The sequence below is a fragment of the Lepidochelys kempii genome, chromosome 10 (assembly GCF_965140265.1).
Source record: "Lepidochelys kempii isolate rLepKem1 chromosome 10, rLepKem1.hap2, whole genome shotgun sequence".
Classification (NCBI taxonomy): Eukaryota; Metazoa; Chordata; order Testudines; family Cheloniidae; genus Lepidochelys; species Lepidochelys kempii.
This window is the reverse complement of record NC_133265.1, coordinates 59978128-60006046: the sequence shown is the minus strand read 5'-3', so window position 1 is coordinate 60006046 and position 27919 is coordinate 59978128. Positions and strand designations below refer to the sequence as shown.

At 42.0% G+C, this 27919-nt stretch overlaps 1 protein-coding gene across 1 annotated transcript in view; it reads right to left on the bottom strand.

Moving 5' to 3' along the window:
* Positions 1 to 50: 50 nt before the first annotated feature.
* Positions 51 to 27919, bottom strand: part of RFX7 (regulatory factor X7) — a 119030-nt gene continuing 91161 nt past the window's right edge. The window contains exons 6-9 of the mRNA XM_073303792.1: positions 25357 to 25441; positions 24395 to 24602; positions 8634 to 8929; positions 51 to 7248 (exon numbers count right to left, since the gene is read on the bottom strand). Of these exons, the coding sequence (XP_073159893.1) occupies positions 3937 to 7248; positions 8634 to 8929; positions 24395 to 24602; positions 25357 to 25441 (3901 nt within the window). The 3' untranslated portion in view covers positions 51 to 3936. The remainder of the gene's footprint in view (positions 7249 to 8633; positions 8930 to 24394; positions 24603 to 25356; positions 25442 to 27919) is intronic.

The window sequence follows — 27919 nt, the reverse complement described above, 5'->3', positions numbered from 1 at the left end:
CATCAATGTACCTTCCCATATGATTGCTAAGAAAACGCTCAACAAGACAGTTTAATATAAAATGTTTTTATTGTTTTTGAAAACATTTAAAAAACAATTTTTGAGCACTTTCAATAAAAAAAATAACTGAAATGCTACTGCAATATTCAACTACTGTAGTTTCAGCAGTACAACAGACAACAAAACACTGGGGGCGGGGAATCGGATTTCCTGCACTAAATGAAAATGTAGAACAGGGATATTTCTTTCCTTATGGTGCAGCAAAGAAAGCACAGTATAGTACAAGACTATTATATGAACCTCAGATGCACTGCACAAGAAATGCTTTCCTTCTTTTCAGTTCAGAAGTCAGTGCTTATCGCAATTATTTGCAAATTCTTTACTTCATGAATTCTTATCATGATAAAATGGTACAAAAATGTTTTTCAACACCAGAACAATAAAAAATAATCCAAGAAAGGAACATATTCAACAATAACTAAGCTAATTTAGTAAACATAAAAAAGTAAATTACTTGTGAATAACTATGCTTGCCTGGTTAACACGGAACCAGTTTCAATACAGCAAAAGAATAAAAAAAATAAAGTGGTTACAGGAATATACCTAGTACTGTACAAGATAAGTCAATAACACTCATGCACATCTTGTGATCATGTATTAACATGGTGAAGCAAACTAAACTTAATTTCTTCCTGCTGTAATATTCTCACGTAAGAGAATAAGAAATAGAAATATCTCATTGAGATCAATGCACATTGCTACATAAGACAACTTCATCTGTCATTTTTATGACATTTTGCCTTTTAATAATGAAACACATTAAAAAGTTTTTATCTGTGGGCCGTATTGGTTGCATTTATCCTAAGGAACGTGCCTGCCACAGGTTCAACAGAAATTTAGTGCAATATATGAACCCCAGAAAGTTTGCTGGACTAACCAACCAAATTTAAAGTGTTTGCTGCAATACTGTACATGGGGTACAAATTCACTAGTCTTTATACTTTAGCAAAATATGCTATCAAAATAATTTCATTATTTTCTCATAGTAGGAAGCCAGTAATGTAAACAAGGGGTCAGAACTGTCTCAAATTATTATTTTTGGAGTATCTGACACAGACAGGCTTCCATTAGTTAGAATCACAGAGTTTTCCTTTGGGTATTGCATACTTTGGTGTGCAGTAGTGCTCTGTCTCAATGTACAGTAAAGAAGTAACTAGCACTAAGAACAGGGATCTAACAGATTATTAATTATAACAGCAAACACATGAACTCCAATAAACTAATACATACCAATATACAAAGCTGTGAGCTAGCCTAGCACCATTTATTGAAGTGAAAATGTTTTACCCCTATGTGTGGTAATTTAATGAATCCTTATTGAATTAAACACACATTTGCCTTAAATCCACTGATTAAATAGTACTCCTATTTGCCTGCTAATTAAGTTAAAGGAAAATTTTCTGCCAGGCCCCCATGTGGCGTTTGCATTTAAAAACCTTCGGTGATGGCTGCATAATTTAGAAAAAGCCAGTTTTTAAATTTACTTTAACTTTGCTGAGAAATGTTCTTAGAACACAAGAATTTGGAGGGGACTAGTTAGACTGAGCTACTGTGCAGTGCCAGCAGCACCAAGGCAAGGGAAGAACGCCATGCACGTACATAGAACACCGTAATACCAGTGCAGATGTTCCCTCCTGTATGTGCCTTCCCTTGTCATCCCCCCATGTCAGGCCTGCTGGAAGTGCAGGGTTGCCATATGCACAGTGGTGCTGGCACTTGATACAGGATCAGATTTGCGATGCACTGAGCATCTCAAAAGACATCAGTTCAAGATCCGCCTTGGGCAACTTCTTTCAAAAAGGGAAATGGCTCTAATGTGTACTTCTTGGTAGAAATCAACAGAACATGGAAATAATCAACCCAAAGCTTACCCTATAATAATACCTCCCCCACAAACTTGAAAAAATTTGCAAGCCTCTCTTAAGAAAACAAAAGGAGTCTGCCTGAGGAGGGGCATGAACTCTCTCTGTGGTCTGCTGCCCGTGGGATCAGGTGCTGCAGTATGGCACAACTGTTTGTCCTTCATCAGACGAGCTCACGGGCTGGGGGCTGCCTTACTTCAGGGCTTTGATCCCAGGGACCAGGAGAAGCAATGATGTGCTAGCAGCTGGAGTGCTAGTGAGCAGCACCATGGCAACGAATGCTGTCAAAACCAAATACTGAAGATTTCAGATCATTAGCAGAAATGCAAGAAATTACCAAAATACATTTCAAGAACCACGAAATTGAAAAAATACATTTCAAGAGCTGAAAATCTGGTCCTCTCTTCCTCATTTGCCCAATCTAGATGGCGGCATTCTGCCTCTCTCCTACATGAGCTGATAACCTAACAACCCTCTAATGTGACACCCTGCTTTAAGTTCTACTGATGTCATCAGTCCATAGGAGAAACAACAAACCCCTTACAAAGCTCCAGGAACAATACTACAAAGTGATTTGCCTGCCTGGCATCTGTGACACTCCACATGGGAGTCAGAGTTTGCCTGTGCAGATCCCCTTTGTAGCATTAGGACCTTGGATGGTTAAGTTTCTTTTCTTTATTCATCATTAGAGATTTTTACAACACTCAAATTCTTCTTTTACTTTTAATGACAAGGGTTAAAGTTTTCTAAAGCACCTAAATGACTTAAGAGCCTAAATCTCACTGACTGTCAATGAGATTTAGGATCCTTAGTACCTAATACAGTTTTGACAATGGGACATAAGCACTTTTGAAAATTTTACCCAAGGACTTCATGTGTCTTGCTGCATGTTTGTAAAGTGCCTGGTAACATTATGGCTCTATAAAAGTTATTTTTAATAGTTGTCAGCCAATATCAGAACATTTTTATCATCTTCTTTATTTTCAGGAGGCACAGAAAGGGGCAGCCTACTGAAAAATACAGAGGAAAAACACCTTCCTCTACTCCCCATTAGGTTAGAACAGATGGGTTTAATAACAAATCTTAAACATAGTAATATTTTAATAAGCTCATGCAGCCATTCTACTGAAAAAAGAAAACAAATGTCATGTCACCTTCGCTAATTCTGATAAATAATAAAACAGTAACTATCATTTTCTAATATACATATGTCTACTTTTATTAAGCCTCAGTGCTCAGAATCTTTTATCATGCATTTTAAACTCATATTAAAATCCAACATTTAAAGTGAAAACTAAAATAACATTAAGGTGAGGTCCTGGATATCAATGGATAAAAACACTAAATATATATATTTAAAATAAAATTTTAGTGCATTTTTCTCTTTCCTTGATCGTTCCCATTATTTTCTCCTATCTTAGCCCTTCATCATAGATGTAAATGGTGTCACACATATTCCTCACGATTCACCATAGTACTGCAGCTCTGGGTAATGCTCAATGAGACAACACCACTTGTATGCCCTACATCAAGCTGTAACCCCTCTCTCTCATCAACCACCTACTTGTCTACAGGTCCCACACATTTCTGACTTGAATAACACAGGCCAATATCAAACATCTCCTCAGAAGTAGCAGGCAGTACTAAGTACTGAATCTCTAGTAACAAGTAAGTTGGATTTAAAACCCTCCCAACACCTCTCCTGAAGTTGTGAATGCTGGTTTTCAATCACTATGTATATATATTTTTGCTACAATAAGAAATGCTATTAAGTGGGAACCCTATAAAATTTAAATTCTAATACTGGCTCTTCAATAGCCTTCAGAAATTTATTTAAAATTGAAAAGACTGCCTATTCCCAGCTAAAGAATAAGCGACTTGTACAGCAAACTCTTTTTTAAAAATGCCACAATTCTTAGCAAGTGTTTCTGCTGCAGGAGGCACTTCCATTAAGACAAATACAATACGTCTGTCTTTCAGATACAGTGTGCTACATACATATTATTAAACAAATTTAACCCAACATTTCAACAGCAGGATGGTCCTTACTCTCCATCCACTCAAAACCTGATGTAGTCATTGAGTTTATGGATTCACTGCAGATTTGTTGAAACAAGGGGTCGTTCTTTAACTCCTCCAGTGTAGCATCGTCGTCTTGTCCCTGCTGACGACCTGGATCAAACAGTAGATTTGTATCTAAAGTATTCAGATCATTAATGCTGCCTGAGAGGTCGGAAGACAACCTGATGTCGCTGGAAAAGACAGATGCACCGTTATTGAGATCTGACACCACCTGATTCACCAGCTGCTGGTTGGTTTGCAGATTGTCTTCCCCTAAAAAGTCTTTTACAGTGCTGCTGAAATCTAATTGCTGTTCTCCAATTTCTGATTGTGCTTGGTTATCTCCAGAAGAAAAACTGATCTGATCGGTGCTGCTGTTTTTTGTGAGGTAACTTGGTGTTTGGAATTCATAAACTGAAGTGCTGGAATTGATCATATTTTGTGGGTTGGCACTAGGAAAAGTGGTGGATGTTTCTAAAATCTGAGTGAGATTCATCCTCGCTGTGTAATTTGAAGGCATGTTGTTCATTCCCAAACCTCTTACTGCATCATCGCTATCAGAATCAAGTTTGCTTAACAACACATTTGTTATTTTTTTAGTGTTTGTTTGTTTCTGAAGAGACGGGAAGGCTGTCTGCATCATGACAGTCAAAGGGACTGACTGACTCCTTTGAGCTATATTATTGGCACTAGTGTCTGCATGAATATTTGTGAACACATTGTGAACTTCAGGTGTTACTGGACTTCCGAAAGGGGTCAAGTTAGAGCGTGGTATATTAGAAACTGGATAGACAGTGCTTCCACTAAGATTACGCTGGCGATGGACAGCAGGGCTTACGCTCCGGCATCTGAAACTGTGATTGAGAGAGGAACTTGTTCCTTTGTTGTCAAGAGGGGCAGGAACAGCAAAGCCTTCCTGCTTGTTGGTGCTATTTACAGAAGCTCCCTGATGTGATACAGGTGACACAGGAGTCACACGACCAAAGTGAGTATCATGGTGCCGGGACTGAGACTGATACGACTGGCCAGGAACTGCAAAAGCATGAGGTTTCCTGAAACGGTCTTCCACTAGCTCCTGATAGCTTGGAAGAATGCCATGATTTGAAACTGATGAATTAGTGACTCCACTGTACCCGTTATTCATCCACTCAAGTTTGGTTTTATCAGGGTGAGTAGCCATAGGTCGCTGCATTGGTTTCACAGGGCTACTTGAGACAATGCTGGCATCATGGTATGCCATACTGGAGCTTATTGGAGTAAATGCAAAAGGATTTCTGCATTCCACGGGACTAGGAGGGACACTGCTGCTGCAGTTTGAATGTGGTGTGCCAATGGGTGTATGCCGGCTACTTCCCAGAGCACTGTCTACAGGAGTAGTCTGAGCCAGTCGTGAGCATGGGCTCTCTCGTGACACACTCTGAGATCCAGCAATCATTTCTGACGTGGGTGTTGGGGTCGGAGTCGGGGTAGGTGTGGGAGTCGGGGTAGGTGTGGGAGTGTGAATTGGAGTGCTATTGTTGTGGATTGAATGGTAGAAGTGCGTATTGCTTGGATGAGATGACATTGGAGCTCCTTGAGCTGCTGTCTGATTCTGCAGTGCCATTCCCAGACAACTACCATAAGGATGAGAACTGTTCATTGACATTTGCTCCTCCATGAGCACCAGTTCCTCCACAATGCTGTCCTGTGTAAGGTCATCATCAAATGAAAAGAAGTTTTCGTTTGATTGAGGGACTGTATGTTCGAATTCTTTTAACTCAGACTGCAGAGGTAACGGTAACTGATTTGAGGACTGTGCTTGTATTTGACCCAAAGCTGATTCTTGGATCTGGCTCTGTAACTGCTGGCTGTATGTATCCTGTTGTATTCCTTCACAGTGCACTGGCTCCCATCCAGATTCCTGTAAATCATTAGAGCCAGACTGTCCTGCAATAGTCATAACACTGATATCTTGCTGCTGTTCAGCGTTCACAGATGTAAAGTCAGAGGTTTTAGTGATATGCTGCCATGCATTTGGATTAAAGCTGCCATCAGATTTTGAATCATTTTCTAAGATAAACAAATTTCCTTCCAATTTTACTTTTATATCTGGAGATGAGGCTGTGAGCTGCTGTCCCAAAGTGGAATCACTGGTATTTATAACGTTGGAATTCAATGGACAGTTTGTCACTAAGTGTGTTGAAGCTGTAGAATTTACTTTTATAGTGACCTTGCTAGGAACTTGAGCAAGTGCTCTAGCACTGTCATTTCTAGCTAATGATACAACCTTCTGAACCTTCTTAACACTGCTTCCTTTTTGACCTTCCATGCTACCTGCTGAAAGCTGCCCCACTAGTGGTTTCTTTACAGGTGGTACCTGGGACTCCTGAAGCGTAGAAGGTAGTCGCTTCCTTGGACTTTTAGTGCATGTTTTATCTTTAATAGTAGAATCACCACTAGGAGGTGAACTGATGCTGGTGTTGGATAAGTTTTGAGTGGCAACTGAGAGAGTGAGAGTGCTTTGATTATTGCCTGCTGAAGAAACTGGTATGATTTCTTTAGGTCGAGCTTTATATTTGGTCCTTGCTCCTTCAGGTCTCTGATCACAGCCCTTAACTGTTTTCACTTCACTGATGCTCTCAGTGGAACCTTTCAAGGTTGTTCCCTCAAAATGATTACTTTGAGCAGTAGGCAGGCCTGGTGCTCCTTTTATAGCTTTAGACACATCAGAATTCTCTTGGCACTGTATTGGGTTCTCATCCAGCAATGCTTCTGGTTCCATTTTGATCTCAACTGCAGGTGTAGCTACAACACTGCTTGTCTTGGATCCTGGAGACTGAAGTGAAACAACAGACCCATTTTTAATCTGCGGAACAGTCCTCGATTCTTCCATTGCTCCTGTACTGCTGTTCAATGAAGTAGTGTGTTTGACGGGTACACTACTGCTGCTAGGGGCAAGAGATATTGCTGTCATTTTTACCACGTTTAAGGAATTTACATGGGGAGCTGGCACAACTGTCTTGATTGGGCTACTGGTGAAAAGCACCGTAGTAGGCGAGCGGATGGTGAGAGCACTGGTGTTTGCTGGCTTAGGTAAGATCTGTGGGTAACGATGCCGGGCGGAACGGTCACCAACTGGACTGGCTGGAACATTCTGAGGAGTCTTTGGTGACTGCTTGACTGACTGCATGTGCTGGGTGACCACCTGAACATTGAGCGGAAGAACCTTGCCATCAGAGGAGCCCATGGGACTTGGAGATGTCACCAGCTGTCTGGTCCTCGGTACCTGTATGTGGAGAAAAAGGACAGTCAATTTAAACAAAAGTATGCATGCCCTACATAATCTAATGGATAGAGTTAGATTAATGGGGAGTAAGAGTGCCACATCCTAAGGATTAAAAGGATGCTGCACTGTTTTTTATATATAAAACTGCAAACAGGCACCCATCCTACACTCTAGTTGCTCTTCCAGAATACGAACACTCACATCACCACCATCATGGACAATCCCAAAGAGATATAGCCTCCTTGCAGACTGTCACAGTAAATACTCAAAACATATAGTAAAGCTGCTCTTCCACCTCAATGGTCAACTGCCCCACAACTTACACATCAGATCACGAGAACAGGTATAATGACAAAGCAACAAGGCCTCACTATCCCTAGGCTCACCTCTTCCCCAAGCTCCTGGGGAAAGGATGAAAGACAATAGAGTTGAGTACTAAGGCCAGCAAAAAATCAGAACAGAACAAATAATCCTTGTTGCCTAACCCAAAGGGACCCTGGTCCATGACTAGGCTCCTAGGCTCTACGGTAATACAAATAATAATAATCCAGATAACTAAAATCTGCACTAGATACTTGGGGCTTGATTCTCGTAAAATTGAGGCCCTATTTTAAGTGCATTTTTGCAGGAAAAAAAGGGGCATTCATTGACATGTCCAGGTCCCTTCCAGCCCGACATTTCTATGATTCAGATGCAGGACCTTGGAGTGTTGATTGAAGATAGACAGAGAGGGGAGGAGATCTTCAAACATTAATTTTTAAACTTCCACCAGTGAGTAAAACACAAACCAAACATTATTCAGGCAGAAACTGGCTTAGCTATCAAAATATACAATAAAGCCAAAAATCAGGTTTTGTTCAGCCAAAACAAACAAGTCTGTACTACAGTATAGATATTCAAATAAAGGTTAAACAGATGCCAGTACAAAGCCCTCTGGACTAATGAAGCCACATTTACATACCATATGAAGGGCTTAAGCAATGCATTGGGTCTTGTGCAAGCTTCAGAACTCATGTAAATTTTGCCCTAAAGGTATAATGATTCCCATTTAAAATCCAAATTATTCCTGGTTTAAGTGCCACTGTCACTGATTTACACCAAGGATGAATGTGGCCCGTGCTGTGTAAGTATCATTCTAACACATCCACATCCATCAGACAAAATTTTTACATTTCTGGCTTTGTCACTTATTTGGAACAACAGAAAAAGTCCCTGGAACAAGAAAAGAAGGGTCACCGAATCTATCTCTCAACATTCATATAGCAACAGGAAGCCATTAGTCTGTGATAACTTTCTATTTGCTTAAATATTTCCAGAATAAATATAAAATAGAGAAAAACAGTTTTATAAGGTTGTCTGGGTTGAAGACTATTGGAGCACATTACCGGTATGGGGCTGGGTACAGCTGCCACTACGATACCAATAGGCTGAGGAGACAAGATTGCAGGACTTCCATTAGAAATACTTGTTACTCCATTGGCTGTAGCTCCTTCCGTTTTCTTTGCTGGAGACTCTCCTGGCAAAGGAGACTGCAGTTTCTGTTCCTGTTGCTTCTTCTGGATCTTACGCTGTAGCTGCTGCTTGGCATCAACTGGTGATGGGAGAGTTGTCACTTGAGGCTGAAAAGAATTACTTTCAGCCGTGGGTATAAAAGCAGAGGGTTGAGGGATCCCTTTTATTCCTGAAAGTGAAAAGAACAAAAGTGATTTATGCCATGTATGTCGTGTGATATTTCTAGATCTAAATAAATACATGGCAACATGTGTGCACATGCACACAGACACAATGAAAATATTCATGAGGGGTTTTGTACTTGGAATAGTTATTTACTGATTAAATTTATTTCTAATACTGATGATAAACCCCCTTGGTGCTGGGCAAGCTGGATACGCTTATGTTGTTGCTCAAATATTTTGCATCGGCATTTTGTTTCTAGAAATCCCACTTTGCAGTATCCAAGTTAACACAATACTGACAGCGTGTCCTTTGCCTAACTGGCAGTAGATGGCAGTGAATATACTTTTAAAGCATCTTCAATCTGTTTTTTGTTGTTAATGTTTATATCACTTTTAAAAATTACACATTCCAAAACACAAGGTTGTGCCATGGACAAGACGTGCTGAACAGATTATACAGCATTTAAATCCCCTTGAACAGTCTGGGGAGAGTCCAGCAGTATACAGTGTCGAACACCAGTTGCAGTACAAGTGTGGCAGGGATATTAGCTTGTAATAGGTAATGCTAGAAGTGCTTAATAGTGCTACTAGTGCACAGAAGGGTGGGAGACACAACATGGAGAAGGTGAAAAATGGAAAAGACAATTGAATGCAGAAGGGGAGATGGAGATACAGAAGACTGAGAAAAATACTCTCTGGAAACAATGTCCCTGAAAGTCAGAGACAAACAGCAAAGCCTCCAGGCAACTGTTTTTACCTGTGTAGTCAGGACTAATCCACATTTTAACCTGTAACCAAATCATGTTACAACCTTGATCTTCAGAAAGTTTAGTAACAGTTCCAGGACTAGCATGTTCTTAAAATGATGCCTGTGTAAATGGGTTCTAACATGGTTTCCTTTCCACATCACAGGTGTTTAAAAGCTGTACATGAGGAATGCTGCAGCATGTTACAGCCTTCACCTCTCAATTCCTTTTTCACTTAAGAACTGAATTGTCCACATCTTGAGTGACCTGGGCTGAATGTTGAAGGGGAAGAACAACTATGGGAATGCATGCAATCATGCTCTCTTTCGAATCTGCACTATGGACAAATTGTTCTCTGCAAAAAAAGCAAAGGTAGTTTGGTTCCAAAGAGGAAAGAAGAAGAGGTCTGGTGCCCAGACCATGGACAGAGAGGTGTGCGAGAGCTATCAGCTTCTATGGACAGCACAGAGGGAGAGAACTTCTGCAGTGTCCTCATGAGCCCTCACGAGTGCTTGCAAGAATGATCCACTCACTCCCTCGGACTACCATCTCATCTAGAAGGGATGGAAAGAAGTTTCCTTGGCTGAAGTACTGAGTGAAGGGTCATTTATGGTTTTCTTGTGGTGGCACTGCTGGCAGCGCTGCTGAAGCTAGGAGCATATATCTGAGGGGCAGTATGAAGGAGATGGAGATTTGCACTGCCATGTATCAGCCCTGGATATGGGCAAGGAAAAGATAAGGGCCATCCGGAGTAGGAACTCTAGTTATGAGCTAGGAACTCTAAATTATGAGCCACAGATGCCAGTGGCTGAAAAGGGGGATGAGCCAGAGTATAGCAGGGGAGGGGAGATTAATCTGTGATTTTTCCCATTTTATTTATTTATTTAAACAAATGATCATCGTGGTCAACCACCCTTTTTACATTCCAAAGGCTCTCTTTGTAGCCAAGAGAGCTACCTGGGTAGGATGCACAAGTTTACACTGATCCTTAACAGAACTATTGAGAACTTCTCAGGCCAGATGCTTTTTGAGACACAAAACACAAAGTGAGAACAAGTTTTGATGCACAAGAAATCATAGCTTCCCCCTTATAACTCAAGAACAGCCTTTTGTACTTCAGCAATTTACTTCAAACCTTCCACACCAAACAAGTATTCTCTGATTTCCTCTTAATAATCACGGGACATTTAAGACTAAAGGGAGTCTCTGAAAATGATGAGGGAACATGAGGAAAATTTTTTTTACACAAATAATCACAAGTTATTAAGCACTGGAACTCACGGCTACAGGATATATTTGAGACAAAAAACTCAGTAAGATTCATAAAGGGACTGGACATTTATATGGATAACAAGAATATCCAGAGCTATAATAGTTACTGCTACTATAAATTTTGGAAGAGATAGTAAACCTCATGCTTCAGGTCTTAAGCCAGTCTCAATCTATTAAGGATTAGGAAGTTCCTTGCACCTTTGTCAAAACCACTGGGTTTTGGCCATTCTTGGAGATAGGATACCGGACTAGATGTATCAAGGGACTGTTTCAGTATGGCAATTCCTATGTTCCTATGTGTAAATTGTCTTTTAACTTTAACAATGGAGTATTTACTGCAGCTCCTTAATCATAAATGAAACGCTAACTAAGATAAAATATTTGGGAGAGCTGCACAACCTCACAAACTTGCACCAGCAGAAGCCCATCCACCCCGCCTCCACAAGCTCTATTTTTAGTATGGTTGATGCTGACACCTGCTGACCTACTTGTGTTACCTGAACCAGAGCAAACATTTCAGGACAGTTTGCACCTGACATGCATCAAGATTGCCCCTGAGAACATCAGTTGTTGAAAGAAAATTAAATAAGAGCTGAGATAAATTCACCTAACAGAAAATTCACACCAAATCTATCTATATGTATTTCCGAAGTGCTGTCACTGTGCTACTACAGCCCTGCTCCAACGAAGTATGTAAGCACATGCCTAAATTTAAGCATATGAATAGTCCCTGTGATTTTAATGTCATTGATCATACGCTTCAAGTTATGCATGCTCTCAAGTCAGGCTGGATTTGATTTAAATCAAATTGATTTAAATCATGATTTAAATCACGAGTCAGGAAGACTCGATTTAATCATGGATTTCTACATAAAAGTGCATTCTTGTTGGTTGTTATAACCTTAATACACATATTCTTCACAACTCAGAGATAGATGTAGGTTTCATTTTTAGAAGGTACACGCTGTGTATTTTTAAAGTGATTTATTTTGAAAACTTTTCAGATAGTTTTACAGCTATATCAGAAAACGAATGATTGTCTGGTTATTTCATTTATCAAAGGTAACTGAAGCAGATATTTATGAAGTCACTGGGAAGTGAACTATCTCCAGTTCAACAGGTTAATCATTAATATTTGGAGGATTTTCTTGCCATGCTGTATTAGGAGGAGGACATCACCAGACAGACATTTAAATGGTTTTATTTAACTAAAACAACATTATGTATTCTGGATTTTTTTGTTCAACAGCAAACATATAACATTTTAACAAAACAAGCATATGAATTTTTGAATTTAATTAAACATTCAAGTTTTTTAAAATCAGGTTTGTTTTTGTTAAAATTGTTTTAAACTAAAATAGTTAAATGAAATATTAAAAAAAAAAAAACAACAAAAATTAAATCGACTATGTCAGCCAAGTCAACATGAGAAACTTAGAATACTGGCTTCTGCAGCTAACTCAGTCGTCTTCACTTTCATTTTCCTGTTTGTTCGTAATCTGGAAAAGAAAAACAAGCTTTCCTGCTTTTTCAGGTCCCAAACGATTTCTCAATTTGGAATGAATTAGTCCAAAGGAAAAAAATATTCTTTCTACACCGGCAGAAGAAGCTACTGCTGTTAAAAGTGAGATTATCACTTCAACAGTCTCTGAATCCAAGTGCTTAAGTGACTTCCACCAGTTCACTAGTGTGACTTTCTTTAAAACATCATCAGCAAACATACATTTCTTGAATGGTTCGCCCTTAGCTCTGAAGTTTATTATAGTTGGCATTATGGAGGGATGATTGCTGGTTGTCCATGTCATAGCCAACTCCTCTTCTTCAGCAGTTAAGGTTTGACTCTGGTGCCGAGTATTGAGAATATTTGCAAGAAAATGAGCTGGAGATAGTGCTTGCCCCATTCGTTTTTTTAATGCTTGTAATTTAACTCTGTCATTGCACATTTCTCTTTTTAAGATCTCACTCAGTTCCTTCCAAATTTCAACAGCATCAGCAATAAAACAGCTGTTTCCGTGCATTTTGTTCAAGGCTACAGAAATAGGTGTCAGGGTACTCAGCATGTGTTCAACATTTCTCTTAAGCCCAGTGTTGAGAACTTGGGCTGTGACAGTGCCGTCTATTTTTTCACGATTTTGTTCACAAACTGTCATCAGATTAGGCCAGTTCTTGATACTGTGCTCAAAACAGTCTGCTACTGAGTTCCATCGCACGTCTTGTGGGAGAGTTAGCTTGGTTCCTCCCACTTTTTTCAGAGCAGCTGCTGCAAAGTGGTTGTTACAGAAGTATTTTGCAATTTCAACAACATTAGCCTTTATTCTGGAACACTGAAGTCTTTGGCTAGGAGGTAAATCAAATGAGCACTGCAACCATATGTAGCTTGGGAACTCTCTTCACTCTCTTCTAAATAATTTCTTCTCATCTTGGATACATTTGCAGCATTGTCTGTGACCAAGCTGTGTACTAGACATTTGAATTTTTTTTCACAGTTTGTTGTAGCTTTTACTGCTACTTCTTGTAAGGATTCTGCTGTGTGTGCATTTCCTGATGTATCAATTCTTTCTGTAAGGAAGACATTCCCTTCTTTTGTTGTCACACAAGCACATACAACAGGATCATTGCAGACATTGCTCCACCTATCAAGACTCAGGTTAACAATTTCACCCTCTAGACCAGTGGTTCTTTACCTGGGGTGCAAGATGCCCTTTCTGGGGGTGCGAGACATGTCAGATTTTTTAGAAGGTAAATCATGGGGGGAAGGGATAGCTCAGTGGTTTGAGCATTAGCCTGCTAAACCCAGGGTTTTGAGTTCAATCCTTGAGAGGGCCATTTGGGATCTGGGGCAAAAATTGGGGATTGGTCCTGCTTTGAGCAGGGGGTTGGACTAGATGACCTCCTGAGGTCCCTTCCAACCCTGATATTCTATGATCAAAAACACAAATTAAGCACAGGCACATAAGTACAACTACTTTGTTTCATCAAACCTATGTATTTATTAACATTAACATTTACATTTTTTAACAATTACTGTAATATACAAAAAAATATATTTAGGTTTAAAGAACTGACCTACTTCAATGATTTTTGATAAGGGGTGCGAGAACGTATTTTGAGAACCAAAGGGGTGCAGGCTGCAGTAAAGGTTAAGAACCACTGCTCTAGACCTTTTGCACACTGCTCAATTTCTCTTTCAAACACTTTATCCAGCAATTTGCCTGTGACATATACTCTGTTCGGTGGACTGTATCCTGGTCTTAATGACTGAACCATATTAATGAAGTGTGGGTTCTCAATCATAGGGAAAGGAGAGTTGGTTGCATAAACAAACGGGGCAATTTTTTCATCAATTACCTCTTTTTGTAATCTGCTGGTTCTTATCACAAACTTATCTATGGTTGTTTCTGGATGATGGAGATTTTTTTTCTTTTTGCTACAGGTGATATACTGTGGCTATGTGACATACATGATGAGACTGAAACACTATCATTGGCAGATAACTCTGAAACTATAGAAAATGATGGTGATCTTGAAGGTGGATAGTCTTCAGAATCCTGTATGTTGAGGATGGATTCTCCTAAACAAAATAAGTCAATGCAGTTATTTAATTATTACCACCACACTGCTCATTTAGTATTACTCACTGAATTCACTGACACTCAGTACTACTTTAAAGGTGAAATTGTAAAAGGAGGAAGATCTGCCTATTCCAGCTATTTATTTTTTATCACAACTGTATCTAAAATGATAGTACCAGAGAGTAACACCTATATTTTTTGCTCAAACATGAGAATTCAAGAATAGTCCAGAAGGAAGACAGGCAGTCCTTAAGAAAAAGTATGAAATAAAAGTTTACCAACCTGACTATCCTGCATGTTCAGACATGTTCCTTTCATCATCTTCAATGCAGCTTCCTCCTGAGAAGTAACACTTCTCATGACGTTGTTTCCTTCGGGCAACCAGGCCTTGCATTTCTTTGTTGCACTGTTTGCATTTTGCCCGCTTGCCTGTCTTACCCACAGGTAGAGGAACTTCATTAAAATATTCCCAAACTCGATCTCTTTTATGGCTTGCTGCCATTATAGGTTTTCCCTTCTAGTGAGAGAATGGTATGGTAAATCTCAAATCAATGAAGGCTACACTCAGAAAGACCTCAAGACTTCTGGAATATGCTGCTCAAACAGTTTCACTTTTGTTTCTACTGCCTGTCCCTCCCTTCTCACATTTATCTCCAGACTTCTTCTTCTTGTCCAAATCTATTCCGCCCCCAAAAATCTTCTAGTCATTGAACTTTTTGAAACTTTGCACTTTTAGACAGAGGTAAGGGATTGACTCTGTGTACACAAATTTGCAGAGGGACAATAGGGTTGAGGTCTGTTATTTCTCACCTCTATATATTATTTACTTAAAAATATTTTTGCTCTTAACAAGCATGTTATCTCTGGAGACACAAATCCACAGTCTGAGAACTGCAAAACTAAGCATCTCTGATGGTATCTTCTAGACTGAGCACTGAGTCCCATTGGGTAGATAGAAAGATTAACCTAAATAATCTATACAGAAGCCCCTGGAACCTCATAAGATTGGGTCCCTAATCCATGAACTATTGGAACTCATTGACAAAACTTTTCTTAAACATTACATGAATATATTGTCTCATACTATAGAATTAAAATTTATAATCCCTATTCCATGATGAGATATCTTTGAGCTACAATGTATCTTAATTAAAACTATCTTTAGATAAGTTTTTTCCTCAAAATCCGATTTAAATACAAAAATCCGTTAAAATTTTTTTTTTTAAAAAAAATCATTGATTTTTATCCACCATCTCAAGTGTTTTGAGAACCCATCTGGGACTAGTCTGGAAGGGATAGTCAATTCACCATCCAAGTGCTGATATGCAGCAGGGTGCACTGATGTCAATCAAACTGATTTAATTTAATCTTAATTTAAATCAGCAACCAGGAAACCTTTATTGGTTGTAATCTTGTTTTGCATTTGTACTTTTTAGTTATTTTTCTACAAAAAAGGTTGATTCCCCTTGGTTGGTATAACCATTAACATTGATGTGCAACCAAATATAGCCTTTACACTAAATTTGCACATACACATTTATTTAAGCAATCATATGCCTCAACATACATTTATTCAGATTCTTTTTACTTTTTTTTGTTAGAGCAGCTGAGCAGCGGGGGACAGCAGAGCAGCAAATAGCAGGAGTTTGCCTGGGATCTGTATTGGTGAGTGTGTGTTTGGTGAGAGGATCGGAGTGTTTGTAGTGAGGGCCGCTTGAAAGTTTGAGCGAGTGCTTGATTGGTTGGCTGAAAAGGGCGGGAGTTGGGAGTGTTTTGTTTCAGGTGAGCCTGGCTGTGTAAAAAAGCCGGCGCTCTGCAGACCAGCTGAGCGGCGGAGAACCAGTTGAGCAGCAGGGGACAGCAGAGCAGCAAACAGCAGGAGTTTGCCTGGGATCTGTGTTGGTGAGTATCTGGGTATCTGAGTGTGTGTTTGGTGAGAGGCTCGGAGTGTTTGTAGTGAGGGCAGCTTAAAAGTTTGAGCGAGTGCTTGATTGGTTGGCTGAAAAGGGCGGGAGTTGGGAGTGTTTTGTTTCAGGTGAGCCTGGCTGTTTAAAAAAGCTGGCAGCTCCAAAAGCAAACCAGCTGAGCAGCGGGGGACAGCAGAGCAGCAAACAGCAGGAGTTTGCCTGGGAGTTCGCCTGGGGTGAGCCCACTGAGGCTTACATCTTAACTACTTCTCTGAGTAATTACTGCATCTCCTGAGGAAGCTCGTAGTAGGAAGGTAATATGGATGGGGAGTGTTCAGCTGTTGTGACCTGCACTGGATGTACCATGTTTGTCTTTCTTCCACAGGACAGAAGCGACTTTGTGTGTACAAAGTGCAAGCTGGTCTCCATATTGGAAGAGAAGGTTCAAGGTCTGGAGCAACAGGTATCGACCCTGCGTTGCATAAGAGAAACTGAAGATTTCCTGGACAGACGTCAGGATATGCTTCTTCGAGCACAAGGTTCTGAAGATTCAGAGCAGGTTGCGCAGCGGGGACAGGAGGACGGTGATGAAATTTGGCAACGTGACCTCCAGAAGAAGGGGGAACGTCCATGTACCAGCAACGCAGATACAGGTAAGTAACCGTTTTCATGTTCTCTCCACAGGTACCATTGTGGGGAGTGGCCCAGATGATACGTCTGGGGAAAGGGAGCAGAAGGAGACTCCACCAGTTGAAAGGCATGAGATGCACTGTCCTAAGGTTGGGGGTTCCACGACCACCACTCCCAAGAGAAGGAGGCGGGTGGTGGTGGTCGGGGACTCTCTCCTCAGGGGGACTGAGTCATCTATCTGCCGCCCTGACCGGGAAAACAGAGAAGACAGCTGCTGCTTGCAAGGGCTAAGATTCGTGATGTGACGGAGAGTCTGCCGAGACTCATCAAGCCCTCGGATCGCTACCCCTTCCTGCTTCTCCACGTGGGCACCAATGATACTGCCAAGAATGACCTTGAGTGGATCACTGCAGACTACGTGGCTCTGGGAAGGAGGATAAAGGAGTTTGAGGTGCAAGTGGTGTTCTCGTCCATCCTCCCCGTGGAAGGAAAAGGCTGGGGTAGGGATCGTCGAATCGTGGAAGTCAATGAATGGCTACGCAGGTGGTGTCAGAGAGAAGGCTTTGGATTCTTCGACCATGGGATGGTGTTCCAAGAAGGAGGAGTGCTAGGCAGAGACAGGCTCCACCTAACGAAGAGAGGGAAGAGCATCTTCGCGAGCAGGCTGGCTAACCTAGTGAGGAGGGCTTTAAACTAGGTTCACCAGGGGAAGGAGACCAAAGCCCTGAGGTAGGTGGGGAAGCGGGATACCGGGAGGAAGCATGAGCAGGAGCGTGCGAGAGGGGAGGGCTCCTGCCTCATACTGAGAATGAGGGGCGATCAGCGGGTTATCTCAAGTGCCTATATACAAATGCACAAAGCCTGGGAAACAAGCAGGGAGAACTGGAGGTCCTGGCGAAGTCAGGGAATTATGATGTGATTGGAATAACAGAGACTTGGTGGGATAACTCGCATGACTGGAGTACTGTCATGGATGGGTATAAACTGTTCAGGAAGGACAGGGAGGCCAGAAAAGGTGGGGGAGTTGCACTGTATGTAAGGGAGCAGTATGACTGCTCAGAGCTCAAGTATGAAACTGCAGAAAAACCTGAGAGTCTCTGGATTAAGTTTAGAAGCGTGAGCAACAAGGGTGATGTCGTGGTGGGAGTCTGCTATAGACCACCGGACCAGGGGGATGAGGTGGACGAGGCTTTCTTCCAGCAACTCGCAGAAGCTACTAGATCGCATGCCCTGGTTCTCATGGGTGACTTCAATCATCCTGATATCGGCTGGGAGAGCAATACAGTGGTGCACAGACAATCCAGGAAGTTTTTGGAAACTGTAGGGGACAATTTCCTGGTGCAAGTGCTGGAGCAACCAACTAGGGGCGGAGCTCTTGACCTGCTGCTCACAAACCGGGAAGAATTAGTAGGGGAAGCAAAAGTGGATGGGAACCTGGGAGGCAGTGACCATGAGATGGTCGAGTTCAGGATCCTGACACAAGGAAGAAAGGAAAGCAGCAGAATACGGACCGTGGACTTCAGAAAAGCAGACTTTGACTCCCTCCGGGAACTGATGGGCAGGATCCCCTGGGAGAATAACATGAGGGGGAAAGGAATAACATGAGGGGGAAAGGAGAGCTGGCTGTATTTTAAACAATCCTTATTGTGGTTACAGGGACAAACCATCCCGATGTGTAGAAAGAACAGTAAATATGTCAGGCGACCAGCTTGGCTTAACAGTGAAATCCTTGCTGATCTTAAACACAAAAAAGAGGCTTACAAGAAGTAGAAGATTGGACAAATGACCAGGGATGAGTATATAAATATTGCTCGGGCATGTAGGAATGAAATCAGGAAGGCTAAATCACACCTGGAGTTGCAGCTAACGAGGGATGTTCAGAGTAACAAGAAGGGTTTCTTCAGGTATGTTGGCAACAAGAAGAAAGCCAAGGAAAGTGTGGGCCCCTTACTGAATGAGGGAGGCAACCTAGTGACAGAGGATGTGGAAAAAGCTAATGTACTCAATGCTTTTTTTGCCTCTGTCTTCACGAACAAGGTCAGCTCCCAGACTGCTGCACTGGGCAGCACAGAATGGGGAGGAGGTGGCCAGCCCTCTGTGAAGGAAGAAGTGGTTCGGGATTATTTAGAAAAACTGGACATGCACAAGTCCATGGGGCCAAATACGTTGCATCCGAGAGTGCTAAAGGAATTGGCGGATGTAATTGCAGAGGCATTGGCCATTATCTTTGAAAACTCATGGCGATCGGGGGAAGTCCCGGAAGACTGGAAAAAGGCTAATGTAGTGCCAATCTTTAAAAAAGGGAAGAAGGAGGATCCTGAGAACTACAGGCCGGTCAGCCTCACCTCAGTCCCTGGAAAAATCATGGAGCAAGTCCCAAAGGAATCAATTCTGAAGCACTTAGAGGAGAGGAAAGTGATCAGGAACAGTCAGCATGGATTCACCAAGGGAAAGTCATGCCTGACTAATCTAATTGCCTTCTATGATGAGATAACTGGTTCTGTGGATGAAGGGAAAGCAGTGGACGTGTTATTCCTCGACTTTAGCAAAGCTTTTGACACGGTCTCCCACAGTATTCTTGTCAGCAAGTTAAAGAAGTATGGGCTGGATGGATGCACTACAAGGTGGGTAGAAAGTTGGCTAGATTGTCGGGCTCAACGGGTAGTGATCAATGGCTCCATGTCTAGTTGGCAGCTGGTATCTAGCGGAGTGCCCCAAGGGTCGGTCCTGGAGCTGGTTTTGTTCAATATCTTCATTAATGATCTGGAGGATGGTCTGGATTGCACCCTCAGCAAGTTTGCAGATGAGTCTAAACTGGGAGGAGTGGTAGATACGCTGGAGGGTAGGGATAGGATACAGAGGGACCTAGACAAATCAGAGGATTGGGCCAAAAGAAATCTGATGAGGTTCAACAAGGACAAGTGCAGAGTCCTGCACTTAGGACGGAAGAATCCAATGCACCGCTACAGACTAGGGACCAAATGGCTAGGCAGCAGTTCTGCAGAGAAGGACCTAGGGGTGACAGTGGACGAGAAGCTGGATATGAGTCAACAGTGTGCCCTTGTTGCCAAGAAGGCCAATGGCATTTTGGGGTGTATAAGTAGGGGCATTGCCAGCAGATCGAGGGACGTGATTGTTCCCCTCTATTCGACATTGGTGAGGCCTCATCTGGAGTACTGTGTCCAGTTTTGGGCCCCACACTACAAGAAGGATGGGGAGAAATTGGAAGGGCAACAAAAATGATTAGGGGTCTGGAACACATGACTTATGAGGAGAGGCTGAGGGAACTAGGATTGTTTAGTCTATGGAAGAGAAGAATGAGGGGGGATTTGATAGCTGCTTTTAACTACCTGAAAGGTGGATCCAAAGAGGATGGATCTAGACTGTTCTCAGTGATAGCAGATGACAGGACAAGGAGTAATGGTCTCAAGTTGCAGTGGGGGAGGTTTAGGTTGGATATTAGGAAAAACTTTTTCACTAGGAGGGTGGTGAAACACTGGAATGCGTTACCTAGGGAGGTGGTGAAATCCCCTTCCTTAGAAGTTTTTAAGGCCAGGCTTGACATAGCCCTGGCTGGGATGATTTAGTTGGGATTGGTCCTGCTCTGGGCGGGGGGTTGGACTAGATGACCTCCAGAGGTCCCTTCCAACTCTGATATTCTATGATTCTAATTAAGCATTTCTTATTTACTAGATAATAACGTTATACTCAGAATTGGTTTTAAACTGCATTTGGATGGAAGCTGGAATTCAATTAAAAATGTACAAAACCAGCATTTTTAAATGGTATTTATTAGTAAAATTATATTACCTTAAGTGCTGGATACATAAGAAAAAAAGTTAAGTTCATCAAAACATGTTTTGCATTTAAAACTAACTGATTTATTAAACAAAGGAAATATTAACTGTGGAGTTAATCAATTGTTACTGGTCACCATGGGTCAGATTTTCAAAAGTATTTAGGTGCCTAAAGATACAGATGTGTGTCTATGGCCTAACTAACTTTGAAAATTTAGCCCCATTTCCTTCAAGTTTTTAGAATTAGTAGATCTCATTCTGGTTTTTAGTCATAATCTGAAAGAGGAACACAACTTTTTCAACTCCCAATTGGTTTCTCAAATTTGAATGAACTAGACCAAATGAAGAAAATATTCTCTGTGCACCTACTACTTAAATGAAATCAAAAGTAATTAAGTCAAAAGCTTTTTTATACAACAGAAACTGAAAATACTTACATTTGGAAAAATGTAAGTAACATTTGCTCCACTGTAAGACTGAAAATAACAGATACTTAATGCAATGCATGACATTGTAACCTATTTATAAAGCTTGCGTTGACCTCAATAAACATGTTTTCCCCCCGATTCTGTATAAAATTAAAAAAGCAGCACTCTTTAATTCATTTGAGGAAGGTTCACTGATGCAACTTTTTATTTTTTTAAATTATTTTAATATATAATAGTAAATGTAGGCTTAACACAGATTATCATGATTTCATATGCAACTTTTAACATTTTACATTTTAAAGGAAAAATGTATTTAGTTTAAATTGAAAAATCCTTTTAAAAAATCCATAATCGATTTGATATGCATTCTCCCTATATGTTGCTTTCAAAGAGCCACCAGTATTCAGGAAATTCTCCTGTACAGAAAGGGAACAGACGTTCTTTAATTCTACATACAAACTCTGGAAACACCTGTGAAATGGATGCCAACTTGAATGTCCACGCTGAACTAGAGTGCTATATCCTGACTGTAAAATGCCTCAATCAGGGGATTTACCCCCACTCTCCATGAGATTGTGAATTCATAACCAGTTTCTGGAGACTGGGGAAATGTATTTGAGAGAGGCCACCCTGAATTCTTTTAGTAACAATTAATGTAGCCAAATATTCCTCACTTCATCTCCTTTACTGTTCAGATGCTTGTGACATCTGTATCCTTATGTTCACCCTTTTTACAAGACTATGATGAATTTTGTACAAAGTATGCTATGTGAGGTATCATTTGAAAACATAATCTGCTGAACGTTGTCCTGGTAAAATATTTTACTACGTTGCATGTAAAGTTAAAAAATTCTACTGTATAATACATGTTCCAAGTCTAGGGAAACCGCTTCAAACTAGTTCTCCAGAGATAAAAGGCTAGCCAGGCATCAGCATAATCAAATGGACTATCACCTGGTTAAGCAGCCATTCTTTGGCAAGAAGGCTGTGAGAGAGAAATTTACATGTTGGCAAAGAAACAGCTGGAAGTTCCCGTCCCACAGACTCTCTGTCACCTGAACCCCAGCAGAAGATAATTCTCAATGAAGAGAATTGTTATAAAAAAAGGGGACCAAATCCCTCAGATTATCTCTCCTCCCTTTCTTGCTGCTCACAACATCTACAATGCCTGAAAGAGAAGGAAAGGAGCATTGGATTGGGGGAGAGTTTCTGGCTGAAACGAATCCAGCCAGTAAAAGTGCAAAATCATGTGGTGAGAGAGACATTTTACTTGGAATTAACTTTAGCTTGTTAAGTTAGATATTAGTTGCGTTTTACCTCTTATTTTCTTGTAACCAAATTCTGATTTTTATGCCTCATTACTTGTAAACACTTAAAATCTGTTTTTCTGTAGTTAATAAATTTGTTTTATTGTTTTATCTAAGCCAGTGTGTTTGGATTGAAGTGTTTGGGGAATAAGGTTGCCAGGTGTCCAGTTGATTGAAAAGGGGACCTGGCAGTGTCTGGTCAGATGTACTGACTGGACACTAAAAGTCCAGTTATTGTGGGTGGAGAAGGAAGGATGCGCGGGTCATCAACACATGCTAGCCGCTGCTAAGCTGGGGCCACCTCCTACCTGCATCTTGTGGGCAGGCGGGCCCCGCATCAGGCTGCAGCTTCAGAGCAGAAGGAGCCCAGCTTGGGGGGGGGGGCAGGGAGGGAGGTGAAGATGATCCAGCTACAAAGAAGGGGGAGGGTGAACAGCAGCAAGCAATGGGGGGCGGGGCCTCAAGGGAAGAGGCAGAGCAAGGGTGGGGCCTTGGGGGAAGAGGTGAAGCAGGTGGCAGGGCTGGGGGGTGGGGGGGTCCGGTTGTCAGCAATTAGAAAGTTGGCAACCCTATTGGGGAACTCTCTTTGAGATGAGAAGATTTGTGCCTATCATTTTCTATTAATAAAATGATGGACTTTCTATGAGCTTGCATTGTTAAGGAGGGTACTGGGCAATACAAGATGCAAATTTTTGGGGACAAGTCTGGGACTGGGAATCTGCTGGTGTTGCTCTGTAACATAATTCAGGAGTGGCTGGCTAGAACACTCATACAGTATATGAGCAATTTACATGCTGGAGGCTGCGTGCGGGCAAACAAGGAGTGGTTGCTCTCACAGTGAACCAGTCTAAAAGGCACCCCAGGTCGAAGAATTGAGGGGGAAAGCTGTCCATCACTCCAGATTGTACCATGTGTACTGTCACAATTAACATTAATGTAGCCAAATATTCCTCCTGTCACCTCCTTTCTCTACTGTTTAGATGCTCACTGGATTTCAGAGTAGTAGTCCTTTTGGCAGCAATCGGGGTTCCACAGTCCCCATGAAATAATCCCAGTGACTGTAAACCATAGTTTATGTAAAGGCTTCTCTCTCTTCCCAGGTAGAAAACTGCTCCAACCAGATGTGACAATATTTTACTCGACATCTCCACTCCCTTTCCTTACAACTAACAAACATAAAAATCTCAACTGCAGCAAAAATAGTCATAGTAACTTTCTCCTCTTATAGCACTGGTGAAAGGAGCCATTGTAACAGCCTGGGAAACTAAAGTCACAGAAGAGGCACAACACAGGCAATAGCAATTCATGCTTCCCCTTTCCAGCCCTCCAAGTCCACTGCAGGGCTTTGCAACTTCAATCCCTAGGCCTCCACGCTCAGCCAGCCAACAAGGGACCCAACCAAGTCAGCAATTTAGACTCTGCTTCAGTCAAAGCACTTTAATATTTGTTTAAATCCATCGCTATTCAGGACATGCATAAGGTATGGGGGCTTTCTGGAACCAGGGTGTTAGTGAAGTGGATGCTTACTCATTACGGACTGGACTCACACTACTAACTCATTTCACCAAATGATCATCAGACTAACGTATCTTTCAGTCACTCCTCAACTGGGCCACATTCCAACGTGTGACAGAGATGGCAAATTCTGTATCCAACTGCTAGTCCTGGATCACCCAGTCTCCCCAGTTCTCCCTATTTAAATTCTCCCTATTTAAATTTAAAAAGTTATCATTACACAAAATGCATAAATTTTCTTCTAAAATAAGAGATTACCCATCCCAGAGGTTCAGAAATAAGAGTTAACCCATTACCTGCTGGCGCCCCTGCCATTACAGTTAAAGCTGCCATTGATTTGGTGCCGATGTAGTGACTTTTGACAAGGAAACGAGCTAAATCCAAGACTGAATCAAATGGCTGGCTTAGGACTTTCTGGGCCCATTCGCACACAAGTCGACAGGCAGCTGACACAACTTCCTCATCAGCACTTTGTAGTTGCCCTGACGGATCTGACCCTTCCAACTAATGCAAAGAAAAAGCAAAGCTCAGTTATTAAAAAGCAATGAGAACCCTAGAGCAAATGATGATACAGCAATGTACACATTTACTTAATTAAAAAAAATCTATACATTCTACATCTAGATCAGTATTATCCAAGATGAAACACATCAATATTTTCCTACCACTTGTGCACAAGCAGACACATGTTACGTTACTATTGCCGTTCTGGAAGAATACTGCATGAGTAATTCCAGTGCTTTCACTACCCACAATCCAATGCCCCTGGCATGAAAAGCCAAACTAAAATTAGCAAAGCATTTTTAATGTTTTGCTACTTTTCTTCTGAGCCTACCAATTTAGCATGCCACCTGTTATCTGGAAGATGTTTACGTCATTATGACTCCTGCTCCCTTTCTAACACTGATCTTTTGGGTTTTTTATAGTGAAGGCAAAAATACACAGAGAATTATGAATTTAACAAATAATAATTTGTAGGTGGTGACACTGTGAAGAGCTGCTAAATCAGATCATCATTTTTATTAATAGCATTCCAATTGTTACTTAAGTTTAAAGCAAATCCAACTAGGCTTGTTTTGGGATATGAGAGTTTTGTAAAAAAAAAAATCTTATATATATATATATATATTTTTTTTTAAACTGCACAGCTCTTTAGCTGTATACTTCTTATGAAATGTTTTTTGTTTCAATAATGTTAAATATTACAAGAAAATATGGTAAAAGTTAGTTTGTACAAATACATATGTAGATACTGTACCCCATCTCCAGTTTTATGGAAGCCAAGGTTGGGCAGTGTTGGCATATGCACAAAAGCTTTCTTCCTCAGTCCACTGTAGCAATATGTGATCACAAATTAAGGTTTAAATATTCTCTGCTCCTTGATTTGTAACAAAATGACAAATGTTTTCAAACACTCTTCTGCTTTCCAAATATGGACTTTATAAGCAAAAGGCCCCACACTTGTTGGCATTACATTAAAAAATCCTTTACATTAAGCCAGTAATCAAAACAGCGTAAATGATGGACCCCAGTCCTGCACTGTCATCCGCATGGGTAGAGTCTTGTACCCCCCTGGAGTCCAAATGAAGTCAGTGGGGTTCCATGTGAGCACAGCAGTCTGCCTAAATGGTGTCATTTGCAGGCCCTTGGTACGTTTCATGGATTTAAAGGCCAAAGGGGATCATTAGATCATGTAGTTTGACCTCCTGCATCACACAGGCCAAACAATTTCAACCAGTTACTCCTGTATTGAGCCCAAGTACTGGTGTTTGGGTACCCAGTAAGGTATCCAATCTGAATTTCAAGACCTCAAGAGATGCAGAATTCACCACTTCCCTGGATAGGTGGTCCCAATGGTTAATCATCACCCTCCTTGTTAAAAATGTGTGTCTTATTTCTAATTTGAATTTGCCTGGTTTTAACTTCCAGCCATTGGTTCTTTTTACGCCTCTCTCTGGTAGATTAACACCCCTTTACAAGATAAGGCCATATTTTAATCATCCTGACTTGATAAGAGAACGATTTTTTTAATTCGTAATTTTCCGATTTCCTATTACATGAAGCACTGACTCTCTAAACTAGAGGGCATATATAGTTAACTGCTACCAACTAAGCACTGAAGTCTCTCCTTAAACAGATTCCAAGGCCAGAAGGGTCCAGTGTGATAATCTAGTCCAGTGTTTTTCAAAGTTTGGGTCACGTCCCAGTACTGGGTTGCAGCATGTAAGGCACTGGGTCGCCTTGCTCAGCACCCAGGGATCCTAGTGGCTCTGGTCAGCACCACCAACTGGGACGTTAAAAGTCCCATCAGTGGTGCTGCCCAGCTAAGGCAGGCTAGTACCCACCTGTCCCAACACCGCGTGTGCCCCGGAAGCAGTCAGCAGTGGGTTGGCTTCTAGGCAGGTGGGCCACAGGGCTCAGCACGCTGCTCCTGCCCCGAGCACCAGCTCCACAATCCCATTGGCCGGTTCCAGGCCAATGGGAGCCTGGGGGATGGGGGCGGTGCCTGCGGGTGAGAGCCGTGTGGAGCTGCTTGCACACCACCGCCTAGGAGCCAGACCTGCTGCTGACCGCTTCCGGGGAGCAGTGTGGTCCACGGTCCCAGGACTGGCGGGAAGCCTGCTCTGCACCACGGCTGCCGGAGGGAAGTCCGCACCCCAACCTCCTGCCCCAGCCCTTAGCCCCCCCACACCTGGACCCCTTCCTGCACCTCAAGCCCCTCATCCCTGCCCCCACCGCAGAGCCTGCACCCCCAGCCCAGAGCCCTGACCTCCTCCTGCACCCCAATCCCCTGCCCCAGCCCTGACCGCCCCCACCCAGAACCCCTTCCTGCACCCCAAACCCCTCATCCCAGGCCCCACCCCATAGCCCTGACTCCCTCCTACACCCCAACCCCTTGCCCCAGCCCAGAGCACCCTCCCATACCCAGAACCCCTCATTCCTGGCCCCACCCCTCAGTCCTCACCCCCGCAGCCCAACCCTCTGCCCCAGCCCTGAGACCCTCCCACACCCCAAACCCCTCATCCCCAGCTCCGTTGGGTGACAGGCATCAACAATTTTCTTCAACTGGGTCCCCAGAAAAAAAGTTTGAAAACCACTGATCTAGTCTGACCTGCTGTATAGCACAGGCCCTCAACCTTCTGCAAAATAATTCCTAGAGCAGATCTTGTAGAAAAACATACAAACTTGATTTAAAAATTGTCAGTGATGGAGAACCCACCATGACCCTTGGTAAATTGTTCCAATGGTTAACTCTCACCATTAAACATTAAAATGTGTGTTTAAATGAGTGTTCGGGGAATGGATAGAATTGTCCTGTATGCAGCGCATGCCTTGCATACACAGACAATATGCCAGTACCATCCAGTGTTTCAAGTCATACAGACCTTAGAGGACAAGAGTCAATCTGTGGTGACAGAAAACTGTAGATCACCAGTGAGGAATGTAAAACGTGATACCCTCCCAGAGATCTATCTCCCGTGTGCCTCAACATTTATGAGGCCTTCTCATGATCTCATTTCTAAAGACATGGGCATGCAAATTATATAGTTACATATCTGTTGCCCCATGGAGTCTGAATGCTCAATCTTAGATGTGGAAGAATGATTGGCTGACTTTGCCAGCTGGATGCATCAGAGCCACCCCCTCTTTATTTGAGGTGACCAGCACATCTTTCATCTTATGTAAAGATACATAATACACAGACTGATCCTCAGCTTTAGGAAGACAGAATTCTTCCTGACAGACACAAGTTCTCACTGCCTTCATGTCTCTGCTTACTGAGTAGCCTTGTTCAGAGCTAATGTGCAAGATTAAGTAAC